Genomic DNA, 21,049 nt, shown 5'->3' on the forward strand with positions numbered 1-21,049 from the left:
AGAAACCCCAGTACCATAAATAAATAAATAAATAACAAAAATGCCCTAAGAATTATTGTTTAATTGGTACAAAGTTTCTATTTGTGCTGATAAAAAGTTTTTGGAAATAGATGATGAGTGATAACTGTACAATATTGTGAATATAATTAACACTGCAAATTAATTATACAATTAAAATGACAAATTTTTTAATAAATGCTTTATCACCAGACAACAGAGGTTTTGTGTGTGTGTGTGTGGTACTGGGAGTGGAACCCAGGGGCTTTCTACCTCCGGACTATACTCCCAGACCTATTTTGTGTTTTATTTGGAAACAGGTCTCACTAAGTCACTGAGAGCCTCACTAAGAAGTAGCTGATGTAGCCAGGCGTGGTGGCACACACTTGTAATCCCAGCATTCGGGAGGCTGAGACCTGGAGGATCACAGTTTGCGGACAGCCTCAGTACTTAGTGAGGCCCTCTGCAACTCAGTGAGACCCTCTTTCAAAATAAAGAATAAAAAATAGGGAAGGGGGTGTAGCTTGGAGGTCAAATGCCCCTGGGTTCCATCCCCAGACCTGCAAAAAAAAAAAAAAAAAAGAAGTAGCTGAGGCTGGCTTCAAACCTACAAGATCCTCCTGTCTCAGCAAAGTACTGGGATAACAAGCGTGTGCCACCACACCCTGCTGACCAAAGAGTTTTTTATTTTTATTTTTTTAAACTATAGGAGTCTTTATTTTTATTTTTTATTATTATTATTATTTTTTTTTTTTTTTTGGTGGTACTAGGGGTGGAACCCAGAGGCTTTCTACCTCCGGGCTATACTCCCAGACCTTTTTTATATTTTATTTGGAAACAGGGTCTCACTAAGTTGCTGAGAGCCTCACTAAGTAGCTGAGGCTGGCTTCGAACCCATGCGATCCTCCTGTCTCAGCCTCCCAAGCGCTGGGATTACAAGCGTGCTTTACCACGCTGGCCCCAAAGAGTTTTTTTAAAAGGCTTTCAGATGCCGGGCGTGGTGGCGCACATTTGTAATCCCCGCGCTTGGGAGGTGGAGACAGGAGCATCATACAGGTTTGAAGCCAGCCTTGCTGTCTCAAGAGACCCTGTTTCCAAATAAAATATAAAAATAGGTCCGGGAGTGTGGCCCGGAGAAGGGTTCCATCCCCAGTACCACCAAAAAAAAAAAAAAAAAAAAGGCTTCCAGGTATTATGTGCTCACATTCTGTGATAGGAGTCAGGGCTTAGGGGAAAGTCTTACAGATAGATTTGCACACTGATCCCTTTACCTTGAAGTGATGCAAAGTACACATTCACATTAATTCTTTGGAATTCTTTGACAACCTAAAAATGAAAAAAATTTTGTAACAATATCCATAGGTCAGTCATGTTTTAATTACTTGCTCAGCAAAAATGTCAACAGTTTCATGGTTTATCAAGACTTTGAGGAAAGTTCATTATTGAGAAAACCATAGAGGTTTTCACCCTATAATGATAGTTTGTTTAAAGATAAAAAGACAATATCTCAAGAGATGGCAATATGCAGTGCTCAGTAGTGCAACACTCTTTCACACAGAAATACTCAATAAATATTTCTGGAAGGAAGGAAAGAAGGGAGTACAGATTCCTAATATGACTTCCTAATAGCCCCTGCTGATTGGAGAAAAAAGCATGCATTTATAACTGAGTGGAAGAGATATGGGTTTGAATATGATCATCACATTCAGAATGTAAAAACTGACCTGAACATTAAGGTCCCTATTTTCAATGTCAGTATCCTGATTGGAATTTTTATTCTAGTTTTAGAAGATATTACTACTTGGAGCAACTGGGAAAGAGTGACATAGAATCTCTCTAATATTGTTTACAACTACATGTAAATTTATAATAACCGTAAGTTTAATCTTAAAAAGTCAATACACTAGGCCTCTGGGCAATAAAAATCATTTCTATTATATTTAACAACAGCTAGTTAAATGTGGGAAATATTCTGGCATTGAATAAGATTCTCTCACACAGTAATCATTAAAACCTGTGACCAATACAATTTATAATAGGTCTGAGCCAATACTTAGCATGAAATGAACAAGGACCAAGAATATGTTCTCAAATGAGTTAATAACCAGATATACCAAGAGAAAAGGACCTCTGAGCATCTTCTCACACTCTTCTGCCAAGGATAATCACTTCCCTACCTTACCTACCTAGTACTCACCTCCTAGAATCATATCCTGTCCTTGGCAAGGCACCCAAAAAGCCCCCAGCTAGGCTAAACATCAGTTAGGAGTCTGTTTCATCTACTTACGTCTGATTGCCAGTGCCTCAGCCTGCTTCCCTTTCTGCCTGACTCTGTGCATGTGTGTGTTAGTGGGGATTGATCTCAGGCATAGTGTACCTCCAAGTTATACCCCAACCCTATTTTATCTTTATTTTGAGACAGTCTAAGTTACCTGCCATCCTGCTGCCCCAGCCTCCCGAGTGCTAGCTAGGATTATAGGCATGTGCCACCTTGCCTGACCCTCTTATACCTATATGAAGCTTCTCCTAAACTTCAGGTGACACCCTATTTAAAGTCTTTTTCAAAGCACTTAGTAGAGTTGTTATTTGTTAAATTACCTTAGGCTGCTTATTCCATTGAGGGTAAAACCAAGGCTACTTTATCACTAGTTTGTTGTGTCTGGCAGAGTGCTCCGCACCCATTAGACATTTAACACCTATTTGTTGGACAAATGAATGAGCTTGAGCTTGCATAACTGCTTTCTGGTATCACGAATGTTTCTACCCTGCATGCTCAACATTTGCCTTGACTTCCTATATGTCTGACCTGTTTAACCTCTTAATAATGCCTGATTTTTTTCTAGGTGTACCAGGTACCTAGTGTTCTTTATCCTGCTGCCACTCGTTGTACAAAAATACACAAAGTATTCATAATTGCTAAGGAGAGCTGGGCATGCCTGTAATCCCAGTGCTTGGGAGGCTGAGACAGGAGAATCACAGGTTCAAGGCCAGACTTGGCAACTTAGTGAGACTCCATTTGAAAATAAAAAGGGCTGGGGGTGTAGCTTAGAGGTAGAATGCATTTGAGTTCAATCCCAAATACTACACACAAACACACACACAAATAATAATGGCTAACGGATGTCTGTGTGCCAGATGCTCTTCTAAATTCCTTACATTTATCAGATGATTTAATCTTCATAACACCCCTGTGTGGTAGAGGCCATCTTTAACCACCCCATACTAAAAATGAAGAAAGTAAAGCACAGACAGACTAAGCAACATGGCCATGGTTACATTGCTGTCAAGGAGTGTAGCCAGGATTTACCTTGGGCAGTCTGGCTTCAGAGCTCATGCTTTAAAATAGTGCACGTGGTTGCCAGAGTATTCACCTAGGAAAACTGCAGAACCCATGCACTTATGCTTCCACAAAACTGGGCAAACCATATCATTTCACTCTTGCTAAAGCTTCAAGTCTGTAGTTCAAAAAGCCAGAACCTTACCAGTCGCAACGACTTCACACCCACGACATCCAGGAAAGACATAGCTCCACAGTCCAGCACTAGGCTATGGATGGGCACTTTGGGAACGTTCACTTTGACTGGAAGCTCAGCGTTCCAATCCACTTGAATCTCAATTTCCTTGGTTGGAACATCAAGCTCTTCTGGCTCTTCAATGTCTTCATCAGCCTCGAATGCATTATTTGTGGAACCAGCATCAGTCACGATGCCATTCTAAAAAAAAAAAAAAAAAAAAAAAAAAAGCACTGCCAACTTAACTGTGCCAGTGAATCGAAATGTCTCTCAGCCGGTCATCTCTAGTTACCTAAAAGTCCTGCACACATGGCTCCTTGGTAAGCTAAGACAGCAAGGGGAATGAACCTTGAAGGAATGAATTTTACCTCAGTCCAAACTTTGATGTTCTCTAGGAAGAAAAATGCAAGAACAAGGAGCCCAAATGCTCTCAATTTCTGGAAGATTGTGAAACTTTGCCAAGAGCTGTACTGGCAGAAGAATCTGAGCAAAAGTTAATAGTATACAAGTTTATGAGCTTACTGCCTTCGATTGTAGCTTTCTGGCATTGAACCCATACTTTTGTCCCTTTCAGTAAAAGTAAGGTTTAAAAAAAACAATGCAGATGCTGTTCGTGATTTTAAAAATCACGAACACAATCACAGCCTGTGTTTCCAGAGAGCCCTGCTGGTTTTATCTCATTCCCACCCATTCTCTCTTGCCCACAAAAAGAGCTCAGCTGTTCTCTGCGTGCATATGTTCTCTGCTCATATGCATCTGGATACAGAGAGGGATAGCTTTAATTTTAGACCATGGAAAGAGAAAATTTAAGGGGGAAAAGAAAGATGTGTCTCACCTTTGTTGCCCTTAACTGTCCCTTTTTGATGAGTTTCTGTATTCTCCTCAATGCTTTCAGCCTCTTGTTATAGACTCTAATAGCATCAAATCCAACCTTTGGAGATAAATGTCAAGTCATCTAAAATGTTGGCTTCCAAATGCTCATTAATGACAATTGTTATCTGAACAATTAATTCTCAATTCAGCCAGGCATGGAGGTACATGATTATAATCCTAGTACTTGGGAAGCTGAGACAGGAGGATTGCAAGTTTGCTTCAGCCTCAGTGATTTAGCTAGGCCCTCTTCAACTTAGTTTATTTTTTAAAACAAATTTTTTAAAAAATTAAATAGGGCTTGGAGTGTAGTTCAGAGGTAGAATGCCCCTGGGTTCAATCCCCAGTATACGAGAGAGAGAGAGAGAGAGAGAGAGAGAGAGAGAGAGAGAGAGAGGAGAGGGAGGAGAGAGGAGAAGAGAGGAGAGAGGAGGAGAGAGGAGAGAGGAGAGAGGAGAAGAGAGGAGAGAGGAGACAGGAGAGAGAAAGAGAAAGGAGAGAGAGAGAGAGAGAAAAGAAGAAGAAGAAGAAGAAGAAGAAGAAGAAGAAGAAGAAGAAGAAGAAGAAGAAGAAGAAGAAGAAGAGGAGGAGGAGAAAGGAGAGAGAGAGAGAGAGAGAGAGAGAGAGAGAGAGAGAGAGAGAGAGAGAGACTGCTCCTTGAAACATTATACCAAAAAGAGAACTGTATGATCCTCTCTGCTTCCAAGCCACCAGATACTCTAGGAAGATAATAGCATACTAAAGGCTCCAAGACAGTAAAAAAGGCTAAATGACAAAAAGGAACCTACTTAGCTTTAAAGTGTGTTTTTCAAATTTCCTTGACATCACAGAGCCCTTTTGTTGTTACAAAATCTATGAACATTCCTCTGGACCTGTTTGCCTTGGAGCTCACTTAGGAAAACGCTGATACAGAGTCAAACTCCATTTTTGAAGCTTAAGGGGCATAAAAGAACCAGAACTTCCAACTTAAATATCCCCCCAGTGCTTTTACTCTAACTGGGCAACCCTCTTCCACTGTGTTGTTCCCACCTCTCTTCTTGGCTTTGAGTCCCAAGCACCAGACACAATCACCTTTCTTCACCAGCAAATTAAATAGGGATGGGAGTGTAGCTCAGGGGTAGAATGCCCCTGGGTTCAATCCCCAGTATACGAGAGAGAGAGAGAGAGAGAGAGAGAGAGAGAGAGAGAGAGAGAGAGAGAGAGAGAGAGAGAGACACAAGCACAGGCAGAGATACAAAGAGACAAAGATTTGTCCAACTAGCATGGCTTTTGCCTATCTCTGTACATTTTAACTTTTAAACATATCTATTTGTTAATTTAAGACAGCCATAATAATCCCAATATGTATTAGCAAAAATAGTTATTTTTAATGACAAATTATTTTTCCAAATACTTAGAACAGAGACACTGTGTTGCGTCTCTATATGCATCTCTAGTGTCTGGCTTCCCCATAGGCAGTCAGATTCTTTAAGACATCTGCCTCTGCAGGTAATCTAGTGCCACCACACATTCCTGGCTATGTCTGCAAGCCAACCTTCCACCTCTATGGCTGGCCTAGAGCAGACAAAGTTACACTAAGGCTCCTCAGGGGCAGGCCCACACCAGCCCTTCCTACCCCCTGCAGAGATGCAGTTTGCAAGAATCCAGGAGACCTTAACACTTTCCAAGCTGCTTATTTGGAATTTACTCACATTCTGCTTAGATTCACCTGTAACATTTTTGCCTGGCAGTTACTGCTACTTGGATTCACATGTAGGTTAAAATCACCAATAGACTGTAAATCTTCCTCAACACCCCATCCCAAATTGTACATTATTTGAGGACAGGATATTATAATTATTTTTTTCTTTTTCTTTCTTTTTTTTTCAGTACTGGGGATTGAACTCAGGGAAATTCTACCTTCAAAGTATATCCTCAGCCCTTTTTTATTCTTTATTTTTTTTTTTTTAATTTTATTTTATTGGTGCACTGTATTCATACATCATAGTGGGATACAAACTTTTGTAGACATACATGCACACATCGCCCAGTCAGCCCCCACCCGATCCCCACCCCATTCTCTCCCCATCCCTCCCTCCCATGCTTGGCTTAGTGGTTGACATCTAGTATTATAGCAATTTATCCAAAATTAAAAATGATAATCTCACATAACAGTTTCATTTGTCTGATACCAAGCTTTTGATGACTTAAAGATAACATTTCAATATTTCTTTTTGCTTTCTTTCTTACCAGAGAATATTTTTTTCTTTTTTTTAGGTGAAACTATCATATATTTATTTTTCAGAAAAAAATCTATCCTGATATGGAATATGGACTCTAGATACCCAAAACAATCTCGAAGCAAAAACAAAGCTAGAAGATGTATATTTTCTGATTTCAAACCATATAAAGCTACAATAATTGAAACAGTGTAGTACTGTTCTAAAGGCAGATATATAGACCATTGGAGTTAAATACAAGCCTAGAGCTAAATTCTTCCCTATATTGTCAAGTTATTTTTGACAAGGTTTCCACGAAGATTTGGTGGTGGAAATAATACTCTTTTAACTAAATATTGTTGAAAAATAATAATTACATGGAAAAGAATAAAATTGGACCCTTACCTAATCCCATATACAAGTATTAACTCAAAATAGATAAAAGACCTAAATATAAATCTTAAGACTATAAACTTTTAGGAGAAAATCTGGGTCATAAAACCTCACAACATTGAAATTGGCAGTGATTTCTTGGATATGATTTCAATGGCACAGGCAACAGAAGAATATACAAACTCCCTAAAAAATAAAAGAAAATATTGTATATCCAAAGACAATGTAAACAGAGTTAAAAGTTACTAATAGAATTGGATAAAATATTTCCAAATGCTATATCTGAAGGTATATTAATATTCCAACTAGAAATCCTAAAAATTAACAACAATAAAGGCAAACAATACAATTTAGAGATAGGTAAAAGACTAACATAAATAATGAATCTCCACAGATAACCAATCTTAGTTGTCTGTTGGATGGAAACTCTTGTTTCTCTGGTTCTGGTGAGTGTTACCTATTTCTTCTTTGTAGTTAATCTCTTTGAGTATTTTCTCTAGCGCTGGTTTTGAAGACATAAATTCCTTCAGTTTCTGTTTGTCATGGAAGCTTCTTATTTCTCCATCTAATTTGATAGAAAGTTTTGCTGGATAGGAAATTTTTGGCTGGAAGTTGTTTTCTTTCAGAGTTTGGAATATGTTACTCCAAGCCCTTCTGGCTCTCATGACTTGGTTTGGGAAGTCTGGAGTGATTCTAATTGGTTTGCCTCTGAATGTCAGTTGGCCCTTTGTTTTTGTTGCCTTTAAGATTCTTTGCTTGGCTTCCACATTGGTCATTTTGACAATTATATGGCGTGGGGATCCTCTTCTCCGATCCTGTCTAAAGGGAGTTCTATAAGTTTCCTGGATCTGTGTATCAACCTCTTGCTCTATATTTGGAAAATTTTCTGCTATTACTTCCTTGAAGAGATTGTTGATCCCTTTGGTATCACTTTCTTTTCCCTCCTCTATTCCAATTATTCTTAGGTTAGCTCTCTTAAGATGGGCCCATATTTCTTCAATGTCAGATTCCTGCTGTTGGATATCTTTTTCTAGATTAGAAACTATGCATTCATTTTTGGATTGCTCATCTTCTAAGAGCGAGATTCTGTTCTCCATGTGGTCTAATCGGTTGTTTGTGCTTTGAATTGAGGCCTTTACTTCATTAATTGCATCCTTTATCTCTTTTTGGCTCTCTCTGAGTTCTTTTCGAAGCACCTCTATTATTTCTACAGTTATTTTCCTGATTTGATCTTCTAGAAATCTCTGATTTTCAGTTTTATCGGGTTCTGATGTTGTGGGGTTGTGGGCATTAATTGCTCCAGTATTATTCCTCTTTCCCATGATTTCGGAGGTTTGTGCCTTCTCTGGGTTCTTCCCTTGGGTCACTATGGCTTCACTTAAGGTGCTCTGGATCTCGAGTCTGTATTATCTCAGACCCTACTACTCCTTTACTGGGTTGTATCACAGAGTCTCCGACCCAGGGAGTCGATAGAGGCTGCTTTAAACTACGGGGGGTGCCAGGTTGCACGCTCTCCTATGGTGTGATATCTCTGCCACCACCACTCCCTCACTGGGTCAAGTCCCAGGAGGCACAATACTGGGATTTCTCCTCTGTGGCCCGCAATTTGACTCACTGTTCTTGAGTACGTAGATGTAGCTGTACTGGACTCGGTGAATTCACTGCTGCTGCCACCGCCGGTGGCAATATGGCGCCTCTGCCACGCCCTCGGCCATGAGGCTGGCGTATTTTTTCTTCTCTGGTTTTGATTTCTACTCTGAATCCCTGCAGCGTGTGCTGAGCTCAGCCACTGGGAGCTTTAAATGCTGTCTGCGCCGAAAGATCCCGCCTGGCTGTTCCACATCAGCTCACCTCGGCTTGCTGTAGCCGTCTGCTGAGTTCGCCGCTGCCGCCGGCAGTATGACGCTGCTGCCGCGTCCTCGGGCGCGTGTGTCTCCTCTGTGGCCCTGAGCTCTGTTCTCAGTCCGCTTTCTCTCTGGAGCCTGGTGGTTTTTTTGTTTTTCTGGTGATGGTGTTTTCTGGCTATGAAAGGCGCTCTTTTTGTGGTAATGGAGATTGGTTGTTAGCGGGACTCTTAAGCCCCGCTTTTCTCGGTCGCCATCTTCCCGGAAGTCCTCTTATTCTTTATTTTTGAAACAGGGTCTCACTAAGTTGTGGAGGGCCTCGCTAAAAGGATATTAGAATTCTTAATGCTCAACACAAGAGACTAGAGCATAGACCCTTATTCCCAATTGGAGCCCAATAAATACACGAGTGAAATATCAAGGAAAATTAGAAGCCAAATTTCTAGGGCTAGAATACTTACTGTGGACTTGATACATTTTTTTAAACCATCAACATTGCCATAAAAAATAGGACTAGAGAATCTAAGAATCTTCACTCCTTCAAGTTCTTCAATCTAGCATTAAAAAAATCAAAGTTAAACATATTCCGCATCAAATGGTCAATTGCATTTCTAAATATTCTGCCAATGACCTGGATTACAATTGCATAGAGGAACCTGGCAAAAACACTCAACTTTCCTTGAATAGGGACTTCACCTCAGTAGGGAGGCAAAAGGTAGCCCAAACGCCTGGACTTCTACAATCCCAAAGAAGGTCAGGTTAGAAGAAAGGGCCTTAGTATGCAGTCACTCGAGCTGGGAATGGTGGCACACACTTGTGAATCCCAGTACTTCGGAGGCTGAGACAGGAGGATCACAGCCAGCCTCAGCCACTTAGTGAGGTTCTCTGCAATTTAGTGAGACTCTGTTTCAACATAAAGAATAAAAATCAAGGCTGGGGATATAGCTTGGCAGTAGAATGCCTCTGGGTTCAATCCCCAGTACTACTAAAAAAAAAAAAATGCAATTCCTCAACCCCATAATTTTCAGATGAAGAAGCTGCTGAGGCTAAAAATGCAGAATGGTGTGTGGCCAGTTCCTCCCACTGACCCTCTTGATTTCACTAAAGTTCTTTGGGAGGTGGGAAAAACCAAGGGCAGTTACAGGAACTGAGGTCTATGATGTTGCCTGCTTATTTGTACCCTGACACATAGTAGCCATGCCAAAAGTAGAATCCTTGAGCTCAGAGAATCTCAGTCTTTTGACATCATAGCAGTTTTAGTCACAGCCCTTCAGATGAGAAAACAGAGGCCTTGAGAGGCTGAGTGACTTGGGCAAAGTCTCACCAAGACAGAACCTAGAATTCACAACTCCCAAACTCAGCCTAGGGCTCCCTGCCCCAGAGCCCAGAGTTTTTCTGAAATAATTTTTCACTCTTTAATGGCACTTGACTCAAAATAAAGAGACTGTAGAAATAAATTAAGTGGAAGCAACTGAAATTCCAGGTTCAGCGTCCAGAATTTTTTTTTAATATTAAGGTAAAATTAAACTATGACCGGTTAAGGTATACACACACACACACACACACACACACACACACACACACACACACACACGTATGTGGGTTTTGTGCTAAATTTGTATTTTCTTAATTTACTTTCTCTGCTTTTTCATTTTTTGTTTTTCTAGTGGCCATGATACAACTTTACTTACTGACATCACAAGCCCATCAATGGGATATTTCGTTTCTTTGTTTTTCATTTCCTATGTCTTACATTATTTCTTCCCATTCCAAGATCCAATAAGGTCTTGGTGACAAATAACTTAAAAATATCTTGTTATAACTGAATGAAGACCATCTTACAGGGATTTCAGGCAATTTCATAAAAGTTAAGGATTATATAGCAGAGAAACAAAATTCTGATGGAACATCTGGAAGTAACCTAATTGCCTATTATTTTTAGATCCTTTTTATAATGATTTTTGCCATAAAATTACATTAAACTAGCATAGACAAAATGCACATAATTCATGTATGACAGAAGGTACAGTGAGTCATAATTTCTTATGACACTCCCAGTAGACTAATGGACATTTCCCATAGAAGTCTCCATCCTTGGCCACCTTGTACCTAACATGCTAAGAGAGAAATACGTGACTCCTGAACTCGAGGCTCACAGTCCCACATCCAGCGAATGTCTCACAAAGGCACTTACATTTTTGTAATTCTTGATACTTTTGTAGATATCCGTACTAGGGATGTTTCCCAGGCCATTCCATGAAGGACTAAAAGGAAAAAAAATGATAACAACAGAACTTTTCAGAAACAGCCATTTTGGGGCTAAAAAGTAAAAATAAATAAATAAATAAATAACAGCTACAAAAAGAGCCCATCATTCTTTTTTGTTTTGGACTCTGTCTTTATTGCAGATGACATTTTCCCTCAGCTAACTCTGAAATGAACAGCTGGTGTTTTTGTGGAACTGGAGGAGAAGGAAGAGCTAACTGTGACTCCCTTCTGATAGCTGGTAGAAATAACGAGCATCAGGCTTTCACGTGCATGACAATTTATAGGCTAAGCGAGGAGCCTTGTCATGTGTTAAATCTGCTGGAAGCCCTCCCGTAACCCTGAGAGGTCAGTGGTATCTTTGTTTTGATTAGCAAGTAAACTGAGGTCCAGAGTAGTTAGAAAAGATCTAGAAGTAAAGGATAACACAGTCTGTCTCTAACCCGTGTGTCTTTGGTGCCTGGCACTTATTTGTGACTTATGGAAGCTTCCTGATGAAGTATGGAGAATCTGTGGATGATCAAATTAGTCTCTTTTTATAGCACAGCAGCCGGGGAGGACCAGAAATAAGTCCTTCCTGTCAACCAGACTGTTGATTTCCTGTCCCTGATGCAACCAGATAAATTCCATGTTTCTTCAAGTGTGACTAGGGACATATGCTAAATGCAACTTCTAAAGAAAGACTATCTGTTTGGGGTCCTTTCAACAATGTGCTCTCTGGCTCAGCGTTATAATTACTGGAAATTAAATACTGTACAGGATACTGCTTTTGTTGGCAAAAAGCCTGGTTACCAGAACAGCGGCAAAAATGTGCCACCAATTTTTCCTTGGCTTCCTGGGTTATGCTGATTTTTAACTTAAAGCTCATATGCTAGCCTTTATCTCCAAAACCATTCTCTCTCAACCACACTCACATAGAAAGTTTTTTAAAAGACACTGAGGCAGCCACAGCGTGAGATGTAGCATCTTCTAAGGAAAATTTCTGACTTATTTCCTCGCAGCAAACTTCCAGTCAGTCTTTGAGGATCTCGGGCAACTTTGGGTAGTTACCAACATGCTAGTGGGTGAGGGTGAGAGGGAGAGCTGGTTGGTGGACTGAGAGAGCTGAGCCTTTGCTACGCTGCAGAATCTATGCTGATGTTTCTCCAGGTTTCTTCTTCCTCGAGTCCTGAACACAGGCAGAGAAGAGCCCAGAAGTCTGGGAAGACAATGAAAGAATTGAGGAGGGAAAGAGACTGTTCTCCTGGAGGCCCAAGAGGGCACAATACTAAACCCTGTCAAGCGTCAACACAAAACCAACAACAGAGTCCACCTCAAGGCTCCCTCTCCTGCCCTCACAGATGACAACTCCACTATTGATCTTGCGTCTCTGCTGCTTTCACTCTACATAGGAGCTGACTGTGTCTACTTCTCAAATTTCATGGCTTATTTGGCCAATTTGAATGAATTTTGGCTATCACTAATTTTTTAAAAGTTCTCCTGCTCTGGGTTACATAACTTTTGGGTTATACACTTCAAAAGAGAACAGTGAGCTATAAATAGCCATTGTCCTGTCCCAGGCCTTGGGCTTGGTGCCTCCCATACTTCATCTTATTTATTTATTTATTTACTTATTTATTTATTTATTTATTTATTTATTTATTTGCGGGTCTGGGGAAGTAACCCAGAGGTATTTGACCTCTGAGCTACACCCCCTGCCCAATTTTTTATTCTTTATTTTGAAACAGGGGCTCACTGAGCTGCGGAGGGCCTCACTAAGTAGCTGAGGCTGTCCGTGAACCGCGATCCTCTGGTCTCAGCCTCCCGAATGCTGGGATTACAAGCGTGCGCCACCACGCCCGGTTTTATTTTATCTTATTTAACGAGGAAACTCCAAAGTAACTTCAGTCTGTGGATGAACCACGCATCTCTTAGTCTTACCATGACTAAAAGGAGAGCAGCAGCCGGGTCACCCGTGGCTACATGAATAGATTTTGGGGGTGAGATGATTTGGGCTCAAATCTGAGCTCTGCCTATTAGTAACTGTGTGGCCTTAAGAAAGGTCCTTAGAACCTGGGCGTGGTGGCGCACGCTTGTAATCCAGCATTCCGGAGGCTGAGACTAGAGGATCGCGCTTCACGGACAGCCTCAGCTACTTAGTGAGGCCTTCCGCAACTCAGTGAGACCCGGTTTCAAAATAAAGAATAAAAAATAGGGCAGCGGGTGTAGCTCGGAAGTCGAATGCCCCTGGGTTCCATCCCCAGACCCGCAAAAAAAAAAAAAAAAAAAGAAAAGAAAAGAAAAAAAAGGTCCTTACACTTGCTGGCCTGACTTTTTTTTCACCTACAGAATGAGAATAAGCAAACATATTCACAGAATTTTTTGAGGATTAAGTATGATAACATTTATGAAGTATTATATGCTTATTTATAAAACCGCTCAGTGTGGGCACTGTAAGGTCTGGCTGTGAGGCCTGGCCGAAGGAGTTTGAGGACAAAGGACTTCTGGAAAGGCGGGAAAATGCTTCTAACCATCCCCCTGCTTCCAGCCCCATAAATTTACCTGCCCTGGCCTGCGGTTAGACCACCAATCAGAGAAATACACGACGCCTTGTCCTCCTCCCCTCCTAATAGCCCATAAAAAGCCCCTCGTCTGTAAGGAAGGGGGCTCCTGACTCTCTCCTCTCAGTCCCCTTTCCGGGCTTCACTCCAATTAAAGAACCTGCTTTGGTCTCTAGAGCTTTCTGTTTCCTTTATCCCTATATCATCTTCTCTATAGTGAAAGGAAGCAGTTTCATTATATTTGTCAAAACAACAGAAGGAAGTTCAGGATGAAATTTTTGGTTCTACAATACTCACAACTGAACTCTGAGAACCACAGTCAATAATCCAAACAGAAGGCCAGCGAGTAACCCCAGGTCTAGCCCCAGAATGATGGACATTATGCAGGTAAATACCCAGATGACCTAGGGAAAATGGAAGTAAGAATTATATTAATTCAGCAGGTGCTATCAAGTGGTAGACTACCTATAACAATAAGATCAAAGCCAGGCGTGGTGGTGCACACTTGTCATCCCAGCATTTAGGAGGCCCTCTGCAACTCAGTGAGACCTAATTTCAAAATAAAGAATAAAAAATAGGGGAGGGGGTGTAGCTCAGAGGTTGTATGCCCCTGGGTTCCATCCCTAGACCCCCCCCCCAAAAAAATAAGATCAACTATCCACAAATTACAGCTCTTAAAAACAATTCCGACTTCATTTTATATTTAAGTAAAACTGGGGTTTGGCCTTCCTATAAGACCAACTGTCCCATTTTTTTCTATTTTTACATTTTTGAGTAGAGCTCAACGATTGAGCCCCAGGACATTCTACCCCTGAGCTACACTTCCAGCCCCTAATTATTTATCTATTTATTTGGTATGGGGATCAAACCTAGTGTGTTCAATCTCTGAACTATACCCTCAGTCCTTTTTATTATGTATTTGAAACTAGGTCTCACGAAGTTGCTGCAGCTGGCCTCAAACTTGTAATTGTGTCTCAGCCTTCCAAGTACTGGGATTAAAGGTGTGCATCACCATACCAGGCTTATTTTTTAAATTTTGAAACAGGGTCTCACTAAGCTACCACATGGTGGCCTTTAAGCTTTGATCCTCCTGTCTGAGCCTCCCAAATTCTGGGATTACAGATGTGAGCCACCAAACCCTGGCTGGGGATTACTATTTAAGAAATGTACAGTGAAAATCTTGCTCACGACCCTCTCCCCCTCTATCTATCCCCAGTCTTCCTCCCTTCTTGCATCTTCTTTTATGTGTGTGTGTGTGTGTGTATGTGTGTGTGTGTGTGTGTGTTTATGCACAACAGTTCTATTTTAGTTTCTATTTTACTGAATAATTTGGGGGATCCTTACATATTGATATACAGGAAGTTTTCTCATTTTCTCTTGTGTGTTTCCTGGTCTAAATGAGAAGAGAACTCTAAAAGATTTTGCTTCTGGTATTTACAATTTTTCGGAACAATTGTGAAGTCTCCTTTAGTTACAAATCTGCATGGGTTTTTGAGTTTTGTCTTTGTATGGTTTTGTGTTTATTTGTCATTTCAGACTAGATTTTAAGGAACACGTGTTTGTTTTCGGCTATAGGAGGCCAACGGTATGTAAGCCTCATGCAGGATTCCTGTTGGAAATGAATCTTCCCAGAGATACAAGATCTTCATGGAATGCAGTTCACATAGCAGACATCAAGGCTCTGACTGGTGTGTGCACACAATTCTAACTTCTGCACTGGGGCTCCCAAAATGCAGATAAAACTTGGTAAATAGCAATACAGTGATATGACAGGAAGCATATAGAAATTAAGTCTTATTTTATAAACATATGGCTTGGTGGGTGACTTACAGCATCAATCTTGTTCTGCCTCCACAGACGAGGGACATCACACACCTGCATAAACATTCCTTTCAGGTTGGCAATTACAACAGCTGCCAAGACTGACTGCCAAGAGAAAGAGGGGGAAGGCTGTTATTTCAGGGGAACAGTTTTCCATGTGATGATTTTTTATTATCCGGTTATTTCTCTGATAGCAGAGTGGCAATGGGAAATTATGCAATCACTACATAGGGAAGCAGGAGTATACCTTCTGCAAGGGTTCCAGAAGCTTCCCCAGGGCAACAATGGCGATCATCACAATCCCAGCCGAGATGATGCCAGCAATCTGAAAGACATACACCTTCCATGAAGGGTACTCGTCCTCCTCCCCGAGTATTCTAGCTCACCACACGTGCACACAAAAGACCCTGTTCACAGGTGCAGTTGACACTTCCCTGATCCCCCCTTCTGCTCAGTAATGAAAGAAATGAATATTTACTAAGACAATGCAAAACTTAACTTAAAATGGGAAACATATGTATATATGTAATAAACATACACATACACACATATGTGCACTATTGCAGAGAAATTAAAACATGGAGATCAAGCCTGCTAAAGTAAAGCCAGTTTGATGTGAATTTCATTTGAGTGTATTACGTCTACAGTTTTGGTGTCAATTTAGATGCCAACATTCTAGTATTTTCCATGCCAGGAAGCATAGACCACCTCCCTCCCCCAAAACAGAGACTATTGTCATGTTATTGGGAAATAAGTTCTCATAGCATGCACCCAATTTTTCTGCATTGTTGAAGCAGCAGCCATAATAGTGATACCCCCATCCCTATTTTTTATTCTTTATTCTGAAACAGGGTCTCACTGAGTTCCCAAGGGCCTCACTAAGTATTAGCAGAGGCCATCCGAGAATGCAATCCTCCTGTTTCAGCCTCCCAAATACTAAGATTACAAGTGTGTGCCACCACCAATCCAAGCTCATAATAGTGATTCTTTTTTTTTTTTTTTTTTTTTTTTGGTGGTACTGGGGATGGAACCCAGAGGCCTTCTACCTCCGGGCTATACTCCCAGACCTATTTTATATTTTATTTGGAAACAGGGTCTCACTAAGTTGCTGAGAGCCTCACTAAGTAGCTGAGGCTGGCTTCGAACCTGTGTGATCCTCCTGTCTCAGCCTCCCAAGCGCGGGGATTACAAGCGTGCGCCACCACGCCCGGCTCATAATAGTGATTCTGATAACACATTGTACTTGTAGGACATGGTTCCCACAAAAATAAAGCTCTTCATCCCATTGCAAACTCCTGGTGGCACACCAAGAGGTAGGGCCACGTCTTCTGCTTCCTCTGACAGCTGCACAGTTGCAGGCTCTCCACTTTACTCCATGGTAGCTGCAGGGATAAGGCAAGAGCAGGAGTAAAACAAGTTCACAAACTTTACCTTCGCTGGTAAAATAAAGCTCTCCTAAGATCCACACATAGCTAGAAGAGAGGCTGAGGGGTTGGGGCTATTCTTGAATTCTCTGTGGGGACAGCTGTGGCCTGGGCCAAGGTGAAGACTAGAAGCTCTAAAATAAAGGAGAAAAGGAGAGAGGGAACCAGAAGCAAAGCCATCAGAAAGGAGGCAACGGCAACAGCACAGCGAGCCCAAGTCCTGCCCCATGCAAGATGTCTGAGTAAAAGGAGACAGTCACAGCCACCACAAAAGGAAGTTAGCGAACTGAAACTCCAGCTGGGCGTGGTGGCGCATACCCGTAAACCCCGTACTTGGGAGGCTGAGACAGGAGGATCACAGGTTCAAGGCCAGCCTGAGAAACTTAGCAAGACCTTGTTTCAAAATAAAAACTAAAATAGGGCTGTTGTAGCTCAGAGGTAGAATGACCTGGGTTCAGTCCCCAGTACCAATATATAGTTCCATCTGGAAATCTGATCTTGTGTGTGTGTGTGTGTGTGTGTGTGTGTGTGTGTGTGTGTGTGTGGTACTGGGGTTCCTAGAAACCCTTCTACCTCTGGGCTACACTCCCAGACCTATTTTAGACTTTTTATTTGGAAACAGGGTCTCTTAAGCCAGCACGGCTGGCTTTGAACCTGCATGATCCTCGTGTCTCCGCCTCCCAAGCGCGGAGATTACAAGTGTGCGCCACCACACCTAGCTAAATATGATCATTTTTGTTCAGATTATGGGTGAGTCACCTTGGGCAATATTATGTATATAATGCACTAAAAACCTCGCTTTGTTTATCTAGCTCCCCTCCTGGCACCATACCTCAAGGTTCCCAGAGCTTTGGTGAGCTCTCCATTCCCTACCTTGCTTAAAGAAACTAATATCCTTCCTCCTTCACTCCTTTGCCTTCCTCCCATCCTTCCAGTTACTCAACCACTCATATTTACTGAGCCACTTGCATCTCACTATGGATAAAGGGCTTTGTGGATGGGTAAGAGATACGGAGATTTGGAGCCAGGGACCACAACCATCTTCCCAACTCAGAACAGGCGAGTAGCCACCAATTTACCAAGAATATACAATACACCAGGCATGGTGGCACACACCTGTAATCTCAGTACCTGGGAGGCTGCGATAGGAGGTTCACAGGTTTGAAGCCAGCCTCAGCAACTGAGACCCTGTTTCAAAATAAAAAATAAAATAGGGCTGGGGGTGTAGCCCTTGGGTTCAATCCCCAATACTAAAAAAAATAATAATAATAAAGAATATATAATACGTTTCCAATTATGGGGGGCCAAGGCTAATTTTGGATGCTATTAAAAATCACTGAGGGATCATATGCTTGTACTTCATATATTAGGCTGGTTTGTGGGAAGATTTAGATTTTTCCATCTATGCACAGATTCAATTGCTAGTGAATTAACTATTCTGTTAAGGGAGAAGGTAACCAGAGCTACAGAGTAATTTGTAATCAGAATTACTTTTTCATGAGTCAGTAGGAGAAAGAAGAGATGGCAATGTTTAGCTCATCTAAACTTATAGATATGCTGAAAATAATTAATGTCCTCTAATGCTCCTTCTCCCATTCATTCCTTCTGCAGATATATGCAAGGTGCTTCCTATATGCCAGGCACAACACATCTATCACAGATACAACGATGTTCTTGCTACCTTGAGTTGAGAAGCAATCAGCATTCACCAGTATGTGCTGGGACTGTAGGTTTTCCTATTTAATCCTCACAACATCTCTATGAGATGGATACAATTATTATTCCCATTTCATAGATGCTGAAATTAAGGCTCCAACATAAGAGAAAGCAGGAGAAACCGCACAACAAGAGAAGACGTGCCAGTTTATTTGGTCACAAGTCTCTGGATTTCAGTCCCGGCATTTAGTCTTTTAACCCCAGAACTGAGTGTACATTTCAGTAATTAAATATCAAACTACTTCTGCGCTTGTTTCCTTCTTCAGTGCTGAAATCCTGGCATCCTTCATTCCTAAATATAATACATGCCAGTGTGTGGCGGAGGCTATTAACTTACCAGAACACCATTACCCACAAACCCTTTGCCAAGGAGGTCACTTTACACGGGCATTCTTACCAGGGCAGCCCTTCTTCATTTGAGCCTGGAGCCTGAGTGGGATTTGCCTGCATCCACTTAGGGCCTGAGCCCGAGAACTTGTCAATGTTCTGTCTCCAGTGCGAGCCAGCCAGGACTCCTGCTGCAGACAGCTGCCTCATGAAATGGGCACAGCTAGCCGGGCGTGGTGGCGCATGCTTGTAATCCCAGCACTTGGGAAGCTGAGACAGGAGGACTGCACAGGCTCAAAGCCAGCCTCAGCTACTTACTTAGACTCTCAGCAACTTAGTGAGACCCTATTTCCAAATAAAATATAAAATAGGTCTGGGAGATAGAAAGCCCCTGGGTTCCACCCCAAGTACCACACACACAAAAAAATAAATAAATAAAAAAAGCAAGAAAAGAAAAGAAATGGGCAAAGCTTTGAAAATTAGCTCTGATGTCTTCCCCTTGACAACAGATCTCTGGTGTTGTCTCCCAGTATGGTCTATACTATTTTACCTACTCCCTCAGAGCTAAAAATGTTTGCAAAAAATTTTTTTTTAATTTTGAGAATTAAATTTTTGTTTCAAAGGATCCAAGAAATTGGCAAAGACAATTCTTCCAAATCTGTCTTGAGATCTCATATAATAAATAGGAGAAGAATATCATGTCTTCAATGGGGACTATCAAAGCTCTCCTTGGGCAGGTCACTGTTGGAGTCATCCATTTTGTCAGTTATTCTCTTTCATACTTATTTGTGTTTCTGTCTTAGTAAAACCTCATGTAAAGATTTGGTGTGTATTTTGCCTGTGTGTGTGGGGAGTTACTAGGAATTGAACCCAGAGGCATTATTTTTTATTTTGAAACCAGGTCTCACTACATCGTGGAGGACCTAAGTTGCTGAGGCTGACCTTGATCCGGCAGTCCTCCTTTCTCAGCCTCTCAAGTACTGAGATTACAGTCTGCACCAGCATGCCTGGCTTATCTTATGCTAGTTTGGTTTTGTTCTGAATGTACTTTTTACTCCTAAATAATGCTTCTCTCTGTATTGGGAGGATAAAACCCTTGAGGCATAACAGAAACACAGTTCCTGAGTCTGTCCCTACCTGAAGCCACTGGCTTGGCATATCTGATTCTGTCCTTGGTTTTGAGAGTAGCTCCTGAGCTTTCTGACCTACTGAAGGCAAGATTATCCAGAGATGAATCGGGATGCCGGTTTCATGGACACCTTGTGAAGGCCACACTGAGCCACATTTAAAAAGAAAAGATTGAGAAACTCAGGAACACAAATTTTACTCAGAAAGAAATGCCAAAATGTCACAATAAAAAATATTCTTGGCTAGCAAACTGTGGTTCTGTGGTACCTAAGGACTCTAGAGAAAGTTCTTGGTCCTTGTAAAAGAAACATGTGTAGAGCTTTTCACTTTCCTAAAAATATAAAAACTCACAAAGTCATAAAGTAATTTTACTAGGCACTCACTCTCCCAGTTTACAAACTGATAAAAACTCGGCATTATTCAGAGGTGTGCCTTGGCAGTGGCACACCTTGTTACAGGTAAGCGTAGTTAGCAACCTGCCCAGTGAACACTCACAGAAAGGAATTATGGGGGTTGTCATCTAAAAAATCCACAAATGTTGCACTTTAAGGGTTTTTTTTTTTTTTCCATGAAGGGAGAGTCAAGGAGCTGAAGAGGCCCACGTCAGTTCAGGTGAGCACGCACAAGCCCCTGTCTTTGCAAAGGGTAATCGCCCTGCTCAGCTCTTGTGCAAGCCTTTCTGGGCCACCATCCCTCAGCTGGTGCTCTGCGATCAGCGTTCCCCTGCTGTCGTCCCATACCTGTGTCTTTCCTCCCGTGCTCTCCTGGACAGCCGTACGGGACAGGGCAGTGGTGGCCACAAAACAAGAGAAGAATCCGGAGAAGATGTTGCTGATTCCAAAGGCAATGAATTCCTAGGGGAGAGATTGGATGTCAGCAGTGCTGCACCAGGAATCTGCAAGGCCCTCACCAACCATTCCAGGAAGTACGTTAAAGGAAACTGCCAACCCCGCCTGCCTCGTGGTCCAGTCTGATTTTTGCCATTAAAGGTACTTAGGAATCTTGTAAGACATC

General features: G+C 41.6%; 1 protein-coding gene across 1 annotated transcript in view; it reads right to left on the bottom strand.

Moving 5' to 3' along the window:
• The window catches only part of SLC26A4 (solute carrier family 26 member 4), a gene marked incomplete at both ends in the record, with an annotated part of 60,649 nt that overhangs the window by 6,506 nt on the left and 33,094 nt on the right, over window positions 1-21,049 (bottom strand). The window contains 9 exons of the mRNA XM_080701474.1: window positions 1,269-1,323; window positions 3,480-3,710; window positions 4,345-4,440; window positions 9,276-9,368; window positions 11,009-11,078; window positions 13,917-14,023; window positions 15,450-15,545; window positions 15,688-15,765; window positions 20,776-20,889. Coding sequence (XP_080557600.1) covers window positions 1,269-1,323; window positions 3,480-3,710; window positions 4,345-4,440; window positions 9,276-9,368; window positions 11,009-11,078; window positions 13,917-14,023; window positions 15,450-15,545; window positions 15,688-15,765; window positions 20,776-20,889 — 940 coding nt within the window. The remainder of the gene's footprint in view (window positions 1-1,268; window positions 1,324-3,479; window positions 3,711-4,344; window positions 4,441-9,275; window positions 9,369-11,008; window positions 11,079-13,916; window positions 14,024-15,449; window positions 15,546-15,687; window positions 15,766-20,775; window positions 20,890-21,049) is intronic.

Source organism: Muscardinus avellanarius (assembly GCF_963383645.1).
Source record: "Muscardinus avellanarius genome assembly, chromosome: 9".
In the NCBI taxonomy this organism is placed as follows: Eukaryota; Metazoa; Chordata; class Mammalia; order Rodentia; family Gliridae; genus Muscardinus; species Muscardinus avellanarius.